At 41.1% G+C, this 20,195-nt stretch overlaps 1 protein-coding gene across 1 annotated transcript in view; it reads left to right on the forward strand.

Moving 5' to 3' along the window:
* Positions 1 to 20,195, forward strand: part of clec16a (C-type lectin domain containing 16A) — a 287,366-nt gene that overhangs the window by 199,410 nt on the left and 67,761 nt on the right. The window contains exons 20-21 of the mRNA XM_078559039.1: positions 14,254 to 14,405; positions 15,436 to 15,640. Coding sequence (XP_078415165.1) covers positions 14,254 to 14,405; positions 15,436 to 15,640 — 357 coding nt within the window. The remainder of the gene's footprint in view (positions 1 to 14,253; positions 14,406 to 15,435; positions 15,641 to 20,195) is intronic.

The following is a 20,195-nucleotide window of genomic DNA, read 5'->3' on the forward strand; positions in this document are numbered from 1 at the left end:
GAATGTAACTCCTTTATTCAAAAAGGGAGACAAAGCAGGGAACTACAGGCCAGTTAACTTAACATCTGTTATAGGGAAAATGTTAGAGGCTATTGTTAAAGATGTTATAGCAGGGCAAGTAGATAAATTCAAGCTAATCGGGCAGAGTCAACATGGTTTTATGAATATAGGCCTAGTTGGCCCAATCTCTCTTCATACAACAATCCTGCCATCACAGGAGTCAGTCTGGTGAACCTTCACTGTACCTTTTCTCAAGTTTGTTGTGTGGCACTGTATCTAATGCCTTTTGAAAGTCCATGTACACCACATCAACAGCATTATCCATACCTACCCTCTCTGCTATCTCTTCAAAAAAAAAACTAAGTTAAACACGAAGTAGTAACATATGCTGTGGATAAGGGGGAATGGCTGGATGTACAGTACTTAGATTTCCAGAAGAAATTTGATAAGGTGCCACATTCAAAGGCTATTGTGGAAAATAAAAGCCCATGGTGTAGGGGGTGACATACTGGCATGGATAGAGGATTGGCTAGCTAACAGGAAACAGGCATAAATGCATCATTTTCTGGTTAGCAAGATGTAACGAGTGGTGTACCACAGGGATCAGGTCTGGGGTTTCAACTTTTTACAATTTATATAAATGACTCGGATGAAGGAACCAAAGGTATGGTTGCTAAATTTACTGATGACACAAAAAGATAGGAAAGTAAGTGGTGACTAGGGCATAAGGAGGCTACAAAGGGATATAAATAGGTTAATTGAGCGGGCAGAGATCTGACAAATGGAGTATAATGTGGGCAAATGTGAAATTGTCCATTTTGGCAGGAAGAATAAAAAGAAGCATATTACCTAAGTGGTGAGAGATTGCAGAGCTCTGAGATGCAGAGGGATCTGGGTGTAATAGTGCATAAATCACAAGGTCAGCATGCAGGTACAGCAAGTAATTAGGAAAGCTGATAGAATGTTATCATTTGTTGCAAGAGGAATTGAATCCAAAAGTAGGGAGGCTATGCTTCAGTTGTACAGGGTACTGGTGAGACCACATCTGGAGTAATGTATACAATATTGGCCCCCTTATTTAAGGAAGGATGTAAATGCATTGGAAACATTTCAGAGAAGGTTTACTAGACTAATACCTGAAATGGGCGGGTTGTCTTATGAGGAAAGGTTGGACAGGTTAGGCTTGTACCCGCTGGAGCTTAGAGTAAGAGGCGTCTTAATTAAAATGTAAGAGATCCTGCGAGGTCTTGATGGGGTGGATGTGGAAAGGATGTTTCCTCTTGTGGAAGAATTTAGAACTAGGGCTACTGTTTAAAAATAAGGGGTTGCCCATTTAAAACAGATGAGGAGAATTTTTTTTCTGAGGAAGCTCTTCCTCAAAAGGTGGTGGAAGCAGAGTCTTTGAATATTTTTAAGGCTGGGCTAGATAGATTCTTGATAAGCAAGGGGGTGAAAGGTTATCAGGGGTAGGCGGGAATGTGGAGCTGAGGTTACAATCAGATCAGCCATGATCTTCTTGAATGGCGGATCAGGCCTGAGGAGCCGAGTGGCCCACTCGTGCCCCTTATTCTTATGTTCGTAAAATGCAATTTTAGAATTCAGTTTTTTTTTAGGAGGAGCGAGCTCAATGTCTGGGCACATGTTCCATCTTAGACAGTCCGTATACTACTTTTGGTATATTTTCCACCAATTTGAAGATGAAAATTATTTATTCTGGAATAGTTATTATGCTTTAGTTAAACTAAAAGTAGATGTCATGTGTCATAATTGATTTTGGCTTTTTGACCAGTAGAAGGCAATTCTGAGAGTCTAACCCTGCAGGCCTAAATATATGCACATGCCATAGCTGAGAGATGTTGATGTGAATTATAATCTGTAAGCATAACTGTTTGTAAACTTTTAAACATTTTCAACAGTCACTCTCCCATATCCACTGCTTAGTTCACAAAGGTACTTTGCCTCTATCAACTTCTTCACCTCCTGTCCCTGCCTTCTCCCTTTGCCCATCCCTTCTTAGACATGTATTCTCCAACCCTTCCATTTCAAGCTTTCACTTTTGGCTGCCTTTCTCACCAGTTCAATCTGGCACCCTTCTCACCCTCTAACCTAGTTAAACTGACATTTTTCTAGACTGGTTACATGAAACAACCGAAAGAGTAAAGACTCTTGATCAGAAACAGAAATACCTGGAAAAACTCAGCAGGTCTGGCAGCATCGGCGGAGAAGAGCACAGTTGACATTTCGAGTCCTCATGACCCTTCAACAGAACTAAGTAAAATTAGGAAAGGGGTGAAATATAAGCTGGTTTAAGGGAGGGGGGGGTTTTGTTGGGACAAGCAGCCAGTGATAGGTGGAGATAACCAAAGGCTGCAAACCGCCCCCCGCCTTAAACCAGCTTATATTTCACCCCTTTCCTAATTTTACTTAGTTCTGTTGAAGGGTCATGAGGACTGGAAACGTCAACTCTACTCTTCTCTGCCGATGCTGCCAGACCTGCTGAGTTTTTCCAGGTATTTCTGTTTCTGTTTTTGTTTTGGATTTCCAGCATCCGCAGTTTTTTTTGTTTTTAAAGACTCTTGATGTAGCATTAACTTCAACATTTGGCTCTGTGAGCTAACAGTATATCCAATGCTGGTCTGGGTCTCAAATGTAACGTGTGATATCAGCAAGTGAAGAAATCCCGACCAGACTTGAAGAATGTGTACATATGGAAATGTGGCAGTTTTGAGGCTGGCAAAGATTTTTTTAAAAATTGGCCACAGAGGGGTTCTGAGCTCATGGAAAATTTTAAAGCTAGGGAATTCTAGATATGGCAGGTTGCCAAGATGGGAAAATAGTTTGATGGAATTGTTCATTTTTTGAACTTTGTTTTGCATGTGCACGCATTTATCTGCCTTTTTTGTGTGATACTCTTCTCTCAAGTTGTTCTTACTGCTATTAGTACCAGGGGCAGTCCTGCACCCATCAGTATTTCAGTTAATGTGGTATAACCAAAAATGCTGCATCCAGTCACAACCCGTATTTTAAGAGCCATTTTCAGTTTGTAATTGTAGTTCTAGATGTTCAAGTCATTGCAATGAGTGTTTCAAATGTCTACCATTTTGCTTTACAGAAATCCTAATGGGAGCACTGCATACATAACCTTGCCTTGTTAAATATTAATTAGTTATTGATTTGAATGATTCATGAGCCATTAGTCCTAACTGCAAAGTTATATCTTACCAAGGGAGTTCTTGGGGATGGCAACTTTAACCAGGACAGTTCTTTGAGACCATGTGGGAGTGAGATGAAAGGTGCACTGGTCAGTCTCTATCTTGTTCAGTGACAGCAATCTCTTGCTGCAGTTCAGTTCTGTGGCATGAGGTGTGTCCAAACAGTCACCTTCATGGCTTATCACTCCATGCATACCGCATGTGAAATCCACAACCAAGATTTGAGGTGGATAGGTGTTAAAAAGAATGAGCTCTGGCCCACACCAACCTCCGGCCCACACCAACCTATCTCTGAGGCAGAGTCAGCCTCACTGGACATGCTGCTTTGCTAAAATCACTGAAGGGAACCTTGTTTAATCAGTTGGTAAGTAAACCTGGTACACAAAACTGGTTTAAATTATTAATGTGGTGAATAAAGGCACAATTGGAGATGTCTTGGATAGATTTTCCACCACATTGAAGGTATATATAATTCAAATAGCTGATGCAAACACTCCAGGATTAAGCTCAATGGCTGCTGAAAGTTGTTAGCTGGATGCCAGCTACAAGAACAGATATTCATAAATCTAGATAAAAGCAAAATACTGAGCATGCTGGAAATTTGAAATAATCTTTAGCTCTAAAGAAATTATATGGACTTGAGACTCTGTTTCTCTCTCCACAGATGCTGCCAGACCTACTGAGTTTTACCAGCATTTTCTGGTTTTTTTTATATAAATCTAGAGTTGGATTCTGGCCATATGTTGCTTTCTAAAGGCAAGTAGTTATTATGAAAATGCCACACTTCCAATTGATGAAACTACTATGCAACAGGATATGGAGTGTATCCCTGTTGTAATAAGGAAGATGGCACCAGTACAATATTTGAGTTGTGATGCTCACTGTATCACTTGTGAGGAGCTCCTGATATCTGCTGTTCACCTAAAGGACCATGAAGTTGATCCTTGGTTTCAAAAGATTGATTTATGAGTTAAAAACTAGAGAAATTGGGGCTCTTCAGCCTTGAAAGGAATAACTAAAGTTCAGAATACACCATATTAATGGCTTTTTAAAAATTTATTTGTTCATGGGATGTGGGCATCGCTGGCTAGGTTTACTGCCCATTCCTAATTTCCATTGAGAAGGTGGTGGTGAGCAACCTTCTTGAATTGCTGCAGTCCATGTGGTGTAGGTACATCCACAGTGCTGTTAGCAATGGAGTTGCAGAATTTTGACCCAGTGACCGTGAAGGAGTGGCAATATGGTTCCAAGTCATGATGGTGTGTGGCTTGAAGAGGAACTTGCAGGAAACATTGTTCTGATGCATCAGCTGTCCTTGTCCTTCTAGGCAGTAGAGGTCATGGCTTGAATAACTTAAGTCTATAGCAGCTCCCCAAGATATTCAAGGATGTGGAAGCAGGATCTGTATAAAAACGAATGATAGTTCAGTTTAGGACAAATTTCAGAAAATATTTGCCTAAAGAATGACCAATGATTGGAACGGTCTTCCACCTCGATTAATTGTGACAAAAATATTGGGTTTATTAGATCCATTCAAGAGGCAGTTGCATGGTATTAGCAACGAGGTTAATTATCAGGGTATAGAGTTAAAGTAATTGATTAAAGAATTAGGGGGAATTTGAGGAGAAATGTTTTCACCAAAGGTCCTGGAACTCTGTGCTTTAAAGGATAGTAGAGGCAGAACCTTCTATCCATTTAAAGGTACTTGGATATGCATTTAAAGTGCTGTAATCTAAAAGACTGAGGACCAAGAGCTGAAAATTTGGAATGGGCTATATAACTCTCCCATTTAGACTAGCACAAACACAATAGGCCGAGTGACAACCTCCTGTTCTGCAAATTTCTGTGACTCTGAATTTGTTTATTTTCAGTTATGGTTAGATGAGCTAAAATGGGCCTTCCTCATTTGTATATGTCTTGTCGTAATGATTTGTTCACCTATCAGCCAATATGCAGTGTACTACTGGTTGTTTGAGTTATTGGATCCTTATGGCTTCACTGGAATTTTTAAATGGTAGACTCTTGAGAGCCTACTCACTGTTCCATCTGTAAAGTTTTGCTGACTAGCTAATAGGTCGCAGCCTACTCATCCCTCAATTATCACAACCAAAACCTTCCTCCCCTTCTTATCCTCAGGCCTCCTAAGATCAGTATTGAACTATCTTACTTCAGTGTAGCTTCCTTTTAATAGTGAGTCATGAATTTGGTATTGTTTTTCAGTTTGAACTATTAAAATAAATCTTCACTTCCTTTGACTTAGTAGGTGACTACTACGTCATGCCAGATAAAGAATCATTCAGATCAGGATATTTCCTGGTCTTTTCTGAGTGAGTTGGTCATGACCAAAGCATCATTGGTAATTACTGTAACTGTAGGGAGAAGAATGTCTTTCCATTGCTGATCATTGTCCAGTGACCTCCCTACAAAAAGTTTGGGACTTCCTTACAAGTGATCAAAGTAATTAAGTTAGTTCTCAAACCTACTCTGATAGGTGGCATACCACTTGCACATTTACCAGTGAATACTTCCAAGAAGTACTCATATAATAATTTAACTAATTTTAGTTCATCCACTTTGACAAGTCTGTTTGCACCTTTAAGAAATCTTAACTCCCCTTTGATACTCATTTACTATCATAATGCTGATGAAATTTCTTATTATTGCATTTGGCATCTCCATCCTTATTTCTAGTTCGCTCTTTGCTTTATGATCGCCTCTTTTTTTCACATTTTTCTCCTTTATTCTTCCGATAGTTTCCCTTCACCATTCTCCATAACAGGGTCTGTAGAGATTATTTAACTTTGTATCTTCTAAATGCATTTAAAGACACATTTTGTCCGTGTTTATTTGCCCTTGCCATATTTATTCTGCACACTTAGTAGTATGTTCCTATTCCATTTGTCCTTAGTCACGGTGTTTTTGAGTACTCTCCCGCTCCACCCTCCCCCACACACTCCATCCTGAGCCACCGTTGAATTGTTTAAGCTTCTCTGTCATTCCCTTAAAGTTGTCCCTTTTTTAAGTCATAAAACTGCGTCATACTTTGTGTTATCAGTTTATACCATAATCTTGTTATAGTTGCTGTAGTCTGTGCCTCAGAAGTCTTCTAATCTCTCCTCTGGTTAAAATGTATTGAGAGAGCGCCTGGACTGAAGTATAGGAACACTATCTGATCAAAACAACACTGAGAAAGAATGATTTCCTGATCAAAGTAACAATTAGAGAGGGTTAATTTCTTACAGGGACAGTTGTGCACGTTTTTATCATTCCATTCTAGTGATCAAAATACTATACCTTATTAAGTAGTGTTATATAGCTCAGCTCATTAGGTACTAGACTGCATGATATGCTGCATGACTGGGCAGCTTAGATTAAAAATATGGCATTATGTAATCGATCTTCAGAATTGTCAACCAATAAGCACTGATTTAACGAGTGAATATAGATGCATGCCAGTAGAAGTTACTTTTTCAGTTTCTATGCTCTTCAATGCACAAATCACCTCTTTGTTTGAAGCTTTTACTAAATTCAGGACTAGGAGGCAGAAAAAACAGAAGTTAAAGCAGAAGCAAGCTTTCTACCGAATGGTGAAATTCCCAAATCCATTGCACAAGCCCACACACATTTAATTCTGTAGAAGAGGTTGAATAGCCATTGTATTCAAATTGCAACATTGACCAATCAAAGCCACAGAAGAGTTCCAGAGCAAATCAGTGTTCTTCATTTTTAGAATTTCCATTATTTCCATCACTGCATGAATGATTATAATTGAAGGCATTTCCCGTTAGTACTTTGCTGGGGTACTATTATTAGCCTGTTCTGTTTTACATCAGCCCACTTGCTGTGGGTGGATGACAAACACTGCTGGTGCAACAATGTGTAGGACTCCAATAACAAACTCTGAAAGCTTCCATACTTTGTGGGTTGTACCTTAACTTCCTCCCTACCAGGACAAATGACTGATGAGGTTTCATAACTTTGGTTTCAAAGCTGTTTGATCGCTTTCTGGAAAAACAAGAAAAGCCCCAAATTAGAGTTATACAGCTGATGCCCCATTACCTCTGAAACTGCTAGCTATTTCTCTATCTCCAATGAAGAGACCACATAATCTGTATCAAGCCTGATTTCAACTGTTTCTATGCAGGATGTCATCAGCAACATCAATTTGTATTTAATTAGCACTTTTAACAGAATAAAAGATCCCAAGGCACTTTACAGAAGTGTTAACATACAGAATTTGACACGGAACCACTGACCAAAGTTTCATCAAAGAGGTATGTTTTGAGAGGGTCTTAAAGGAGGAAAGCAAAGCAGGGAGGTTTAGGATCTGATTTCCAGAGGTTAAGGTCTAGCCAGCTGAAAGCCTAGCCACCAATGGTGGAGCAATTGAAATTGGGGATACTCGTGGGGGAGAATTTTCACGTCGGCCCCACACGCCGCGCATAAAATGACGCACAGTGACATCATCGGGCGTGCGTGCCAACGTCACTGCGCGTCATTCCGAACTTTTGTTTAGCGGGTGCGCGCCTGCCGAACTGTCAAAGGCCTGTTAAGGCCATTAGGAGACCAATTTAGATAATTGACAGGGCTGCCTGTCCAACCTTAAGGTTGGCGGGCAGGTGAAGAGTGAAGAGCCCAAGTGACCTTCACGTTTTTCAGGAAACCAAATCCGCTGGTGGGATGAGGTTTCCTGAAAGTCTTATTAAATAAATAAAAAAAATTTTTTACACTAAATAATTTTAATCATTCTTTATTTAAAATTTCAGTATGTACGGAATCTTCCTGAGGCAGCTCCATGCCTCGGAGATCTCTGCACTTTTTCATGCGCATGTGCAAAAGAGTGCAGGCCCCGACTCTCCCTCCTCCTCCTCCTCTTCACCCCCCCCCCCCCCCCCCCCCCCCACCACACAGGACTGGGTGCGTGCCACGCTGGGCAGGCCTTAATTTCCCCACTCACTTAAAATGGCGGCGCGCAACCCATCGCAGGCGACAACTGGCCCTGCCCCTGCATCTGACCTGCCCGCCCGACAAGGTGCAAATTCTCCCCGTGAGGCCACAATCAGCAGAGTGTAGATTTCTTGGAGTGTTGTGGAGTTCAATGAGCTTAGAGATAGGGAGGGGCAAGGCCATGGAGAGATTTGAAAAGGAGGATGAGGATTTTAAAATTGAGGCTTTGCTTAACCAGGAGCCAGTGTAGGCCATCGAGCTGTGCTGGATTAACAGGACTTGGTGTAAGTTAAGACACGAACTGCAGAGTGTTGAAAGACCCTCAAGTTAATGGAGTAGAACGTGGGAGTCTCCACCCGACTCCACACTTGTATTTTGCTATGTCCAGAGTGTTAGGATCACTTTAGAAAAATGGTTAGTTGATTAATTATGTGCAGTAGCTTCAGAAATTTGTCAGTGTTTAAGGTGCTCTATTGAATGTCCTGAATGATAGAGGTTGCTACAAGCACAGGGGCTTGAGCTGATCTCGCATGCGGGAAATGATGTGAAAATAACAGCTCCAGAATTATTTTTTTTTTAAAAAAAAGTGGTGGAATCACTGTTGCTGTAATTCTGTCACTCTGATGTACAAATAATAATATGCAGTTTTATGAACCTCCCAAGTATCATGGAACTCCTCCTTCCCAGAAAAGCCACCATCTTACAGGTGAATGGCAGAGCTAAGTAACTGTGGTTTTCTGCCCACCTGTAAACTGACCCTGTTTCTCAGGCGGTGAAAAGTGTGGCACAGCAGCTAACTTAGTCACGTCATATGCTGGAAACACACAAGCAAATGTAACATTTTGAAAAAACCCTGAAACATTGACCTATCTGTTCTTTCCGTTGTTACGGACAGGAGGGAATTAATTTTAAACAGGCCTGCTTTCTCCCCTCCTCTCTACCTGCCCATAAACACAAAGGTGTTTTTGATTACTAATTTTTGTAAGTGGTGGCATAGTTTCCTCAACAAATTCAGTTTGGAGTGATCTAATCCTCCACTATTACTTAACCCCACAGCAAACTCGAAATATGGTAAAAATAAGGGGGTTGGTTTATACGCGCACAACGCAGGAAGGGGTTTTGCAACGTCCGCCCCTATTTTGCTTTCAGGCAATAAAAGAAGGATAAGGGAAAGAAAGGGATACAGGGCAAAGCCACGATAAAAATAAGAGTTATGGTTTTACGTGAGTTCAGAATCAAAAGACCAATAGCGTCTTCCTTCGGAGGTTAGCTGGCTGAAACTGTTGCAGGGTGATCCGTCTTTCCAGAAGCAAGGGCTTCCTCAGTGGAAGAGGGCATTTAGAGATGAATTAGTTTTATAGGCCCAGATACAGGAGTTCTGATTTTCTAGTAGTACACAGTGTAGGTGGGGGCCAGGCAATTTACCTGGACAGAGCTCTTTCTGCTGCTACCTTGCTAGGTGGTAAAATGGTAATCTGCCTGGGTTCAGCTCCACATTGGCAATATTACAGGTTCCAGCAGCTTGGGGGAGGTCATGTGACATACCCCCTTCCTCCTGAGCATTGGACAAAGGATATATTTTCCCTGGACTGGAACCTTGAAGTGTTTAATAGAGAAGTTGGGGTCCATTTTGTCCTTACAGACATACCATCTCTTGACGTTAGAAATGTAAAGGGTGTTGATGCATTTCTTTGGAATTTGATTTTCTGCAGTCACAGGGACATTAGCGCCCCTTTAAAGGTAACAAGGCTCCTGCTGATTTCTGAAGGTTAGAAATGCCTTTGGTGTGTGATCCATATTGAAAGTGGTATGATGGCCCAGATTTAGCATGAAATACTGCCAGTGTTCACCATCAATATTCCTCTGAAACTGACAGTAACTACTGAAGTCCACATATAAGCAGAAATTCAGACATTGCTGTCAGTGATTCTACACCTCCCATAGGGTGCACTGTAGGGTGCAAAGATCCTTTCAAATTTATAATGGACCACTAAGAAAAGGACCCCTTTTCTCTCCATTCAAATAGGATCAAATGTATGCACACCTGCCACATCCCCACTCACTGCCTTGGTTGCCAAAGATCATTGCCATGTAAATCCATGTGATAAATATGTTCCCCCATCTCTTCTGTTCCAAGTAATACCAGCGAGAGTTGAGTGCATATTTGCTGTGCATCCTGAGTTACGAGTGCATAAGTTGTAAATACTAATTTTTTTAAAACTTGATGCTTGATTTGCTGAATGCAAGCCTAGTGGGAGTACAAGAAAAGATTGATCAGATTAATTGTTTGATAGCATTCAGCAACATAAAGATATAACAAAAACAGAAAATGCTGGAAAAACTCAGCAGGCCTAACAGCATCTGTGGAGAGAAAGACAGAGTTAATGTTTCGAGTCCGTATGACTCTTCTTCAGAGACGGACGCGAAACATTAGCTCTGTCTTTCCCTCCACAGATGCTGTTAGGCCTGCTAAGTTTTCCCGGCATTTTCTGTTTTTGTTTCAGATTTCCAGCATCAGTATTTTGCCTTTATAAAAATATAACAAATCTATTTGAGCATACACAATTTAGAATGCTTAAAGGCATTGGAATTGGAAAGTTTTCCAAATGTGGCATTTGCCAGCAAAGAAGGATTCTGCCCCTTCATTTCTGGCACTGCCTGCTTGCTCTCTTCTCTTTAGAGCGTCCCCAGGGATCTGTTGCTTGCTTTTCACTCTTGTCCTTACTTGTTTGACATTCTTGTCCTCAGCCTCTATCTCATCTTTCATCAGTTTCTCCCAGTTATGATACTCCTCTTTCCCTCAAATATAGGATTTCTACTTCTGTAGCACGTCTTTCTAATTTGATCATCTTTTTCTAGGAATCTGATATACCGTTTTAAAAACCCCAAACAACTACGCGGCCATTGTTGCTGATAAATCAGTCACAACTTGCTATACGCTAATGACCCAGCTTATTATATGGGTTATTGGTTTGTGTATTAACCAATTTGGAAATCGTACCTTTAGACCAATAGCTACTTTTTCTTGGAAATCTGTTGAGCTATTGCTAAACTTTATTGGAAATACTGGTGCAGTGTTATAAATATCAAAAAGAAAGTAGAAATAGCATCAAACCATGAATTTGTAACACTTGGTTTATAACTTGGCTATGCTATTTTAAATGATGGAGGGTAGTGGAGAGCCAAACTCTAAAGGCCAAATGCCAAACCACACCCATTTTGCAGTTGTGTTCCAGGAACATGTGTAAACTTGTAATAAAAGGACCATTTTAGTTTCCCCTTCTTGGTTAACTGAGTCATAGGAGCCTTCAGTAAACAAGTCTAATCCCAAAATAATCGTTTAGCTGATCTCAAAGTTTAAGAAAATAAAATCGGTTCTCAACTCTCACATAGCATGTGACTCTGAGAGTGATAAACCGAATACATTTTTATTATCGGAATTCAGTGTCTGTTAAATCAGAACAGTATTAATTATTCAGGAGCCATTGAAGTGTATGTTTGAGTGTATGTTCTTGTAAATTGGCACAAAACCATTGCATAGTCTTGATTAATTCATTAATATCCCTTTTTTTGACATTACCAGCACTAATCATCATGTACCATATTTAGCACATCTGGGAAAGCGCTTACTGGCGGTGATGACTTTTATAATTATTTGTAGGAATGAATGAAAAGGAGTCTTCCACCTTTCACAAGCTTGGGTCACCCCAAAGCACTTTCACATCCGATGAAGCACCTTTAATATGTAATGTAAGCAGCATGGCAGCTAATTTCTGCACAGAAAGGCTCACGAACAGCAATGTGAGAATGGACAGATAATCTGTATTTTGTGATTTTGGTTGAGGGATAAAGATTGGCCAGAACACCTGCTCGTCTTTGAAATAGTGGCATGGATCTTTTTTGTCTGCCTGAAAGGGTGGAAGAGGCTTTGGGTTAACCCTTTGCCCAAAAACAGCACATTCAGCAGCCCCTCAGTAATGCATCGGAGTATCAGATTAGATTTTGTCCTCTTACCTCTGAGGTGGGACTTGAACTTTCTGACTTGGGTGAGAGCGCTACCATTGATAGTATTCACCATCAATATTCCTCTGAGAGCTGACACCATGCCTTCTAATGGTTTGGAAACATGTTAGTGGTCCATTATAAATTTGAAAGGATCTTTGCGGTGTTTAATAGAGGAGTCAGGGTCCCTTTTGCCCTTGCAGACGTACCGTCTCTGCTGGGGAGAATTCTGCCATGCATTTCTTTGGAATTTGATTTTCTGCAGTCACGGGCATTCGCGCCCCTTTAAAGGTAACAAGGTCCCTGCTGATTTCTGAAGGTTAGAAATTCCTCTGGTATGGTTCATAATAAAAATATTATGGTGGCCCAGATTTGGCATTAAATACTATCAGTATTCACCATCAGTATTCCTCTGCCAGCTGACACCATGCCTTCTAATGGCTTGAAAGCATGTTGCGGTCCAATAGATTAGCAGTTATTAACAGTCAACAGATTAACATAGCAGTTGACTAGGAAATGGAATGAAATTCAAAATTTGTCATCTTCAAATCACTCCAAGGCCTGGTTCCTCTTCACCCTACCTCCTATATTCCTGCTTCTGTCCTCCATTTTTAAAAAATTCTGGTTTACTGTTGTTTTCTACTCTTCCTAACTCCATGCATTCTAGCATTGATGGCTGGCACTCCCAGATATCTTCCCCAAACTGTGTTACCTTTCTTTATCCATCCACAAAGGAGAGGCTTTTGAAGATGGGGTGACAGAATCTCACAGTGCAGAATTCGGCCCATCGAGTCTGCACCGACACGTGAGAAACACCTGACCTACCTACCTACCTACCTAATCCCATTTATCAGTACTTGACCCATACCCTTGAATGTTATGACATGCCAAGTGCTCATCCAAGTACTTTTTGAAGGATGTGAGACATAAAACAAGATGGCCAGATTTTGAAACTCTGCCTTCAGTATCTTCCTCTAAGTCCCCTTGTATTCCTGTTCAGATATAATTTCAAACGGTGAGACTGACTGGGATATTTTTCAATGTTATAGCTGTATAATAGATGTAAAGTGGTGACAGTCACATTAGTATTTGTTGTCATCAATGATGGCACAAAATCCTTTTCATTCATTGTTGCCTAATTAGAAAAGACTTTTCTCTTTTAAAGTTGTGTTTTCATTAAATTAAGAGTTTGCTAATGCCTGCTATATTATTGTAGGTTAATAAAGAAAAAACAGTCTTTTAACTTTCCCCACTCCCCTCTCCTCTGAATAGTACCTGAGAAGAGCCAGGAAGAACAAGCTAGTTATTCAGGCCTCCAAAAATCAGGAGATAAATTAAATATTGACTGTAAGGACTGCGCCCAATCGCACAGGAACTAAATGCGCTACTGAGCTATGGGCATCCGGAAGATCCTTGATCTGGGCTGAATTAGTTGACCCCACAACAGATAATTGATGCCAGATTGGCTTCAGTGTTCCAAGGTCAAGCAGACAAAATTCAGTCAGGAATCCCACTCTTAATTATGAGCCAGTGATTGCTGCTGAGAAGTGTGCTTGTTTGTGTGGGCCATGGGTGAGCATTTGAATTCATCTGGTTGAATAAGCTGCAAACACTGTTTAGGTTCAGACTCTGAAGCGGCAAGATGCCAGGTGGCTCCTCGCACTGCTTGAACTGTATGCTGTACGAAAAGGGAAGAAACAAGAGTTATATACTTTTGCATTTCCTTAGTGACTAATTTTAACCCTGGACTCAGTATCCCTTATTCTAACTCAAGGATGTCATTATGATGGTAAAAAGCTACAAGCCTAAATATAAAATATTCTTTCAATGCTTATTTTCCTACATGGCTGAGGGTAATTCATCACAAATTACTTCCAATCTTCATTCATGTTTGTTTCTTTTTTCCTCAACTGAGGAGCAAACGCTATTATTTGAATTATAGTATCTGTACTGGGATATATTAAATGCTGTCAATGTTCATATTTTTGGTTTATCATTGATTATCTTAATGTTTTGCTTTGAAACAGATTTAATTTCCACCCACTCTGTATAGACTGATCAACTAAGACTGGTGTTAATTCTATTCTTTCAGACAACAGTGACTTAATTGCTTGCACTGTAGTTACAAAAGATGGCAGTCAGATGCACCGATTCCTGGCTGTAGACATTTATCAGATGAGCTTAGTTGAACCTGAGAGCAAACGTCTTGGCTGGGGAGTGGTGAAATTTGCAGGTCTGCTTCAGGTAAGAAGCTAAATGTTGGCAGATATATCTCCTTTCTGCTTCTTTGATTCTTAATACTTAAATTCAATTCATTTAAAACTACCGCGTATCTTGACAAATTATCTGGATCTATGCTGCTGCAATAATATAGTGCAATCCTGCTTGCAACTAATTTCTCAGATTTGTATAGTGGGACAAAATATACATAGGAAACTAGGAAAACTGATCAAAACTTTTCTTTTAGTAGAATTTGCTGTGTTGTGCAAGCACAGCAAAACTATGCCATCTAATTAAATCTCTATGTTTTGGCGCTTTCAGTTCACCCACCCATAACAACACTTCTGAATCTACATTAAAGCTACATATGGTACTTGCATATTCAGTAAAGTTAGTTTCTTTCTTGGGGGTTGGGGATCACTTTTCATTTAAGCACCAAAATAACTGACAGTTAAAGGTATGGCGCAAATGTGTAGTCAGTATCTCTGCAATCTTCTGGTACTCGCTGTAGGTCTTGGTGTTGCGTGGGGCTTCTATTTTTCGCTTTTGTAATTTTGAACAAGAGACTATCAGATGTTATGGTGGAGGACGAATAGAGAGGAAAGACAGAAGTGGGTGATTATTTTCTTTACTGATTCCTCTTAGATTAGCTTCACTGAGTTATATTGGTCATGAAAAGTTCCATAGACCTATCATTCATCTTTTCACTTGACTGAGAAACCTTTCCATTTAGACTTATTTTGTCAATTTTACATAATCTGGTTCACACAATATGCTCTGTAGTAAGTAGGAACCCCATGGAAATAGTGGATCAACTATATTGCAGTTTGTTGTTAAACCACCTGAATAAACTAAAGCAGATTTTGAGATCTATTTTAGGCCCAGTTCAGGCTTCAATAGTTGTGAACTATTGATAATATCAGGTTGAGAAAGATACAGCTATACAGTAAGTCCATGTTACCATGTGTTACTTAAAGGAAAGCTTTTTAAGTTGTGGTTGAAATATGACAAACTCATTGTGTACTTTCAATTATTATACCTGTTTTTTTAACAGGACATGCAGGTGATGGGAGTGGAAGATGACAGTAGAGCTTTGAATATCATCATCCATAAGCCTGCGTCCAATCCTCATGCCAGGCCTTTCCCTATCCTCCAGGCCACATTCATCTTTGCTGATCACATCCGCTGCATCATCGCAAAACAGCGATTAGCAAAGGGCCGTATTCAAGCACGGCGTATGAAGATGCAGAGAATAGCAGGTTCGTACCAGTTTCCTATTAACATGCTTAACTAGGCCACTCAACCAGTGGTGCCAGCTTACCAACTGGAATTAAGTAAAACTAAATAAAATTCCAATTTCGCTATGAAGTGCTGAATTAATCTTTTTAACACCCCATTATATTCTATGATTCTTGCCACGGTCTTGGTTTGATTAATTGAACTTGGTAATTATCCTGTTTTTGTGGATGATAAACTTAATATAGCAAACTCCCAACAAACAATTCACTTAACTGTTTAATAAAATGCTATTAATAAAAACCTAAAGTTCTTTTACACAGCAGTGGTTGCTGCTATAGATTTTTAGCAGCCAAAATACAAATAAGAGAAGCTGCATTTACGAGCATCGTTTGACCTCAGGACATCCCAAAGCACTTTAACATACAAACAGCTGAACTTACCCAATTAATGTTCAGAAAGGCATTTATACATCCAGCAGCAAAACTTACATTTAAGGCTCTACAGAGGTTATATCAGACCATATTGTGGTAGAGAATTTTGGACCAATAAACTACTTAAATAGCAATAGCTACTTTTCAGAATGACTGCTTGCCTTAGTGTATAGAAAATGTTAACAAGTCTCTGATAGGTTGCATTGTTTAAAAACAATGGAATGAAAAATATACAGGAAGTGCAGAACCATCTAACCCTAGGAAACATTCTACAGTACTTTTTTTTTATATTCATACACAGGATGTGGGCTTTGCTGGCTGGGCCAGCATTTATTGCCCATCCCTAGTTGCCCTTGAGAAGGTGGTGGTGAGCTGCCGTCTTGAACCGCTGCAGTCCATGTGGTGTAGGTACACCCACAGTGCTGTTAGGGAGGGAATTCCAGAATTTTGACCCAGTGACAAGTGAAAGAATGAAGATATATTTCCAAGTCAGGATGGTGAGTGACTTGGAAGGGAACTTCCAGGTGGTGGTGTTCCCATCTGTCTGCTGCCCTTGTCCTTGTAGGTGGCAGTGGTTGCGGGTTTGGAAGGTGCTGTCTTAAGGAGCCTTGTTGAATTTTTGCAGTGCATCTTGTAGATGGCGCACATTGCTGCAAATGTGCGTTGGTAGTGGAGGGAGTGGATGTTTGTGGATGTGGTGTCAATCAAGTGGGCTGTTTTGTCTCGGATGGTGTCCAGCTTCTTCAGTGTTATGGGGGCTGCACTCGTCCAGGCAAATGGGGAGTGTTCCATCACACTCCTGACTTGTGCCTTGTAGATGGTGGACAGGTTTTGGGGAGTCAGGAGGTGAGTTACTCGTCGCACGATTCCTAGCCTCTGACCTGCTCTTGTAGCCACAGTATTTATATGGCTGGTCCAGTTCAGTTTCTGGTCAGTGGTAACCCCCAGGATGTTGATAGTGGAGGATTCAGCGATGGTAGTGCCATTGAACGTCAAGGGGCGATGGTTGGATTCTCTCTTGTTGGAGATGGTCATTGCCTGCCACTTGTGTGGCATAAATATTACTTGCCACTTGTCAGTCCAAGCCTGGATATTGTCCAGGTCTTGCTTCATTTGGACATGGACTGCTTCAGCATATGAGGAGTCGTGAATGGTACTGAACATTGTGCAATCATCAGCGAACATCCCTACTTCTGACTTTGATGGAAGGAGGGTCATTGATGAAGCAGCTGAAGATGGTTGGGCCTAGGACACTAACCTGAGGAACTCCTGCAGCGATGTTCTGGAGCTGAGATGATTGACCTCCAACAACCACAACCCTTTCTTTTGTGCTAGGTATGACTCCAACTAGCAGAGAGTTTTCCCCCTGACTCCCATTGACTCCAGTTTTGCTGGGGCCCCTTGATGCCACTCAGTCAAATGCAGCCTTGATGTCAAGGGCAGTCACTCTCACCTCACCTCCGGAGTTCAGCTCTTTTGTCCATGTTTGAACCAAGACTGTAATGAGGTCAGGAGCTGAGTGGCCCTGGTGGAATCCAAACTGAGCATCAGTGAACAGGTTATTGCTAAGCAAGCACTGCTTGATAGCACTGTTGATGACTCCTTCCATTACTTTAATGATGATTCAAGAGTAGACTGATGGGGCAGTAATTGGCCGGGTTGAATTTGTCCTGCTTTTTGTGTACAGGACATACCTGGGCAATTTTCCAAATAGCCGGGTAGATGCCAGTGTTGTAGCTGTACTGGAACAGCTTGGCTGGGCGTGTGGCAAGTTCTGTCGTCTTTATTATTGCCGGAATATTGTCAGGGCCCATAGCCTTTGCAGTATTCAGTGCCTTCAGCCGTTTCTTGATATTACATGGGGTAAATTGAATTGGCTGAAGCCCAACCATCTTCAGCTGCTTGACCAATGATCTTCCTTCCATCATAAGGTCAGAAGAGGGGATGTTCACTGATGATTGTAAAATATTCAGCACCATTCGTGACGATTCAGATACTGAAGTAGTCCATGTCCAAATGAAGCAAGACCTGGACAATATCCAGGCTTGGACTGACAAGTGGCAAGTAACATTCGTGCCACACAGGTGCCAGGTAATGGCCATCTCCAACAAGAGAGAATCTAACCATCACCCCTTGATATTCAATGGCATTACCATCGCTGAATCCCCCACTATCAACATCCTGGGGGTTACTATTGACCAGAAACTGAACTGGACTAGGCATGTAAATACTGTGGCTACAAGAGCAGGTCAGAAGCTAGGAATCCTGCAGCGAGTAACTTGCCTCCTGACTCGTCAAAGCCTGTCCACCATCTGCCAGGCATAAGTCAGGAGTGTGATGGAATACTCTTCACCTGCCTGGATGAGTGCAGCTCCAGCAACACTCAAGAAGCTTGACACCATCCAGGCCAAAGCAGTTAGCTTGATTGGCATGCCATCCACATACACTCACTTCCTCCACCACTTACGCACAGTAGCAGCAGTGTGTAGCATCTACAAGATGCACAGCAGGAACTCAGCAAGGCTTCTTTGACAGCACCTTCCAAACCCATGATCACTATCATCTAGAAAGACAAGGGCAGCAGATGCACCTGGAAGTTCCCCTCCAAGCTACACACTGTCCTGACTTGGAAATATATCACCGTTCCTTCGCTGGATCAAAATCCTGGAGCTTCCTCCCTAACAGTACTGTGGATGTACCTACACCTCATGGACTGCAGCAGTTCAAGAAGGCAGCTCAAGAAGGCAGTTCACCACCAGCTTCTCAAGGGCATTTAGGGAAGGGCAATAAATGTTGGTCTATCCAGTGACGCCCATACCCCATGAATGAATTTAAAAACCTTAACTCCACTTCCCTGTCCTTCCCATACTTCTTGATTCCCTGAGAGACCAAAAACATAACACAGCCTTAAATATATTAAACATTCAAGCACCCAGTGCTGTCTGGTTGAGAAGTCCATAGATTCACAACCCTTTTGAGTGAAGAAATTTCCCCTCATCTCAGTCCTAAGTAATTGTCCCATTATCCTGAGACTGTGCCACCATCTTCTAGATTACCAGCCAGGGAAAACAACCTCTGTGTCTACCCTGTCAAGGCTGTTCAGAATCTAGTACACTTCAATGAGATAGCTTCGCGTTCATCTGAACTTGAGAACTTAGGCCCACTTTAGTCAGCCCATCATCACAGGACAATCTCCTCATCTTAGAGATCAACCCAGAGAATATTTCCAATGCAAGTATACATGTCCTTAAATATGGAGACCAAAATTGCACACGCTACTTCAGGAGTGGTCTCACCAAAGCCCTGTACAATTATTGCAAGACTTCATTTTTCTTGGACTCCAATCCCCTTGCAATAAAGGCCAACGTGCCTTTTGCCTTCCCAATTGCTTGCTGTACACGTATGTTAATTTTCTGCTACCCTTACAAAAGTACACCCAAGTTCCTCTAAACATCAACATTTACAAGTTTCATGCCTTTTTAAAAAGTATTCTGTTTTTCTAATCTTACTATCTAAGTGAATAACCTTTCATTTCTACCCATTATATTCCATCTGCCAACTTGTTGCTCAATCACTTCCATCTTATCGATATCTCTTTACAGCCGCTGTGTCTTCCTTACAGTTCACAGTCCCATCTAGCTTTGTATCATCAGCAAACACAGGTACATTACTCTGCCTCTTCACCCAAGCCATTAGTATAGATTGTAAAAAGCTGAGGCCCTAGCAAAGACCCTTGTTTCACTCCACTAGTCACAGCCTGTCAACTTGAAAATATCCAGTTTATCCCTACTCTCCGCTTCCTGCCAATTAACTAATCCTCTATCCATGCTAATCTATTGCCCTCAACTCCTTGAGCCCATATGTTGTGTATTAATCTTCCTAACAGCACTGTGGGTGTTCCAACAACACATGGACTGCAGAGGTTCAGGAAGGTTGCTCACCACCACCATTCAAATGCTGCTCTAGCCAACAACGCCTGCATCCCATAAACAAATTTTTTTAAAAAGTTTGTGGGACATCTTATCAGATGCCTTTAGGAAATCCAAGTGGAGGTACAGCAGATAATAAGGAAGCCAAATGGAATTTTGGCACTTATTACTAAAGGAATAGAGTATAAAAATAGGGAAGTGTTATTGCAACTGTA

Source organism: Cetorhinus maximus, chromosome 15, assembly GCF_964194155.1.
Source record: "Cetorhinus maximus chromosome 15, sCetMax3.hap1.1, whole genome shotgun sequence".
NCBI lineage: Eukaryota > Metazoa > Chordata > Chondrichthyes > Lamniformes > Cetorhinidae > Cetorhinus > Cetorhinus maximus.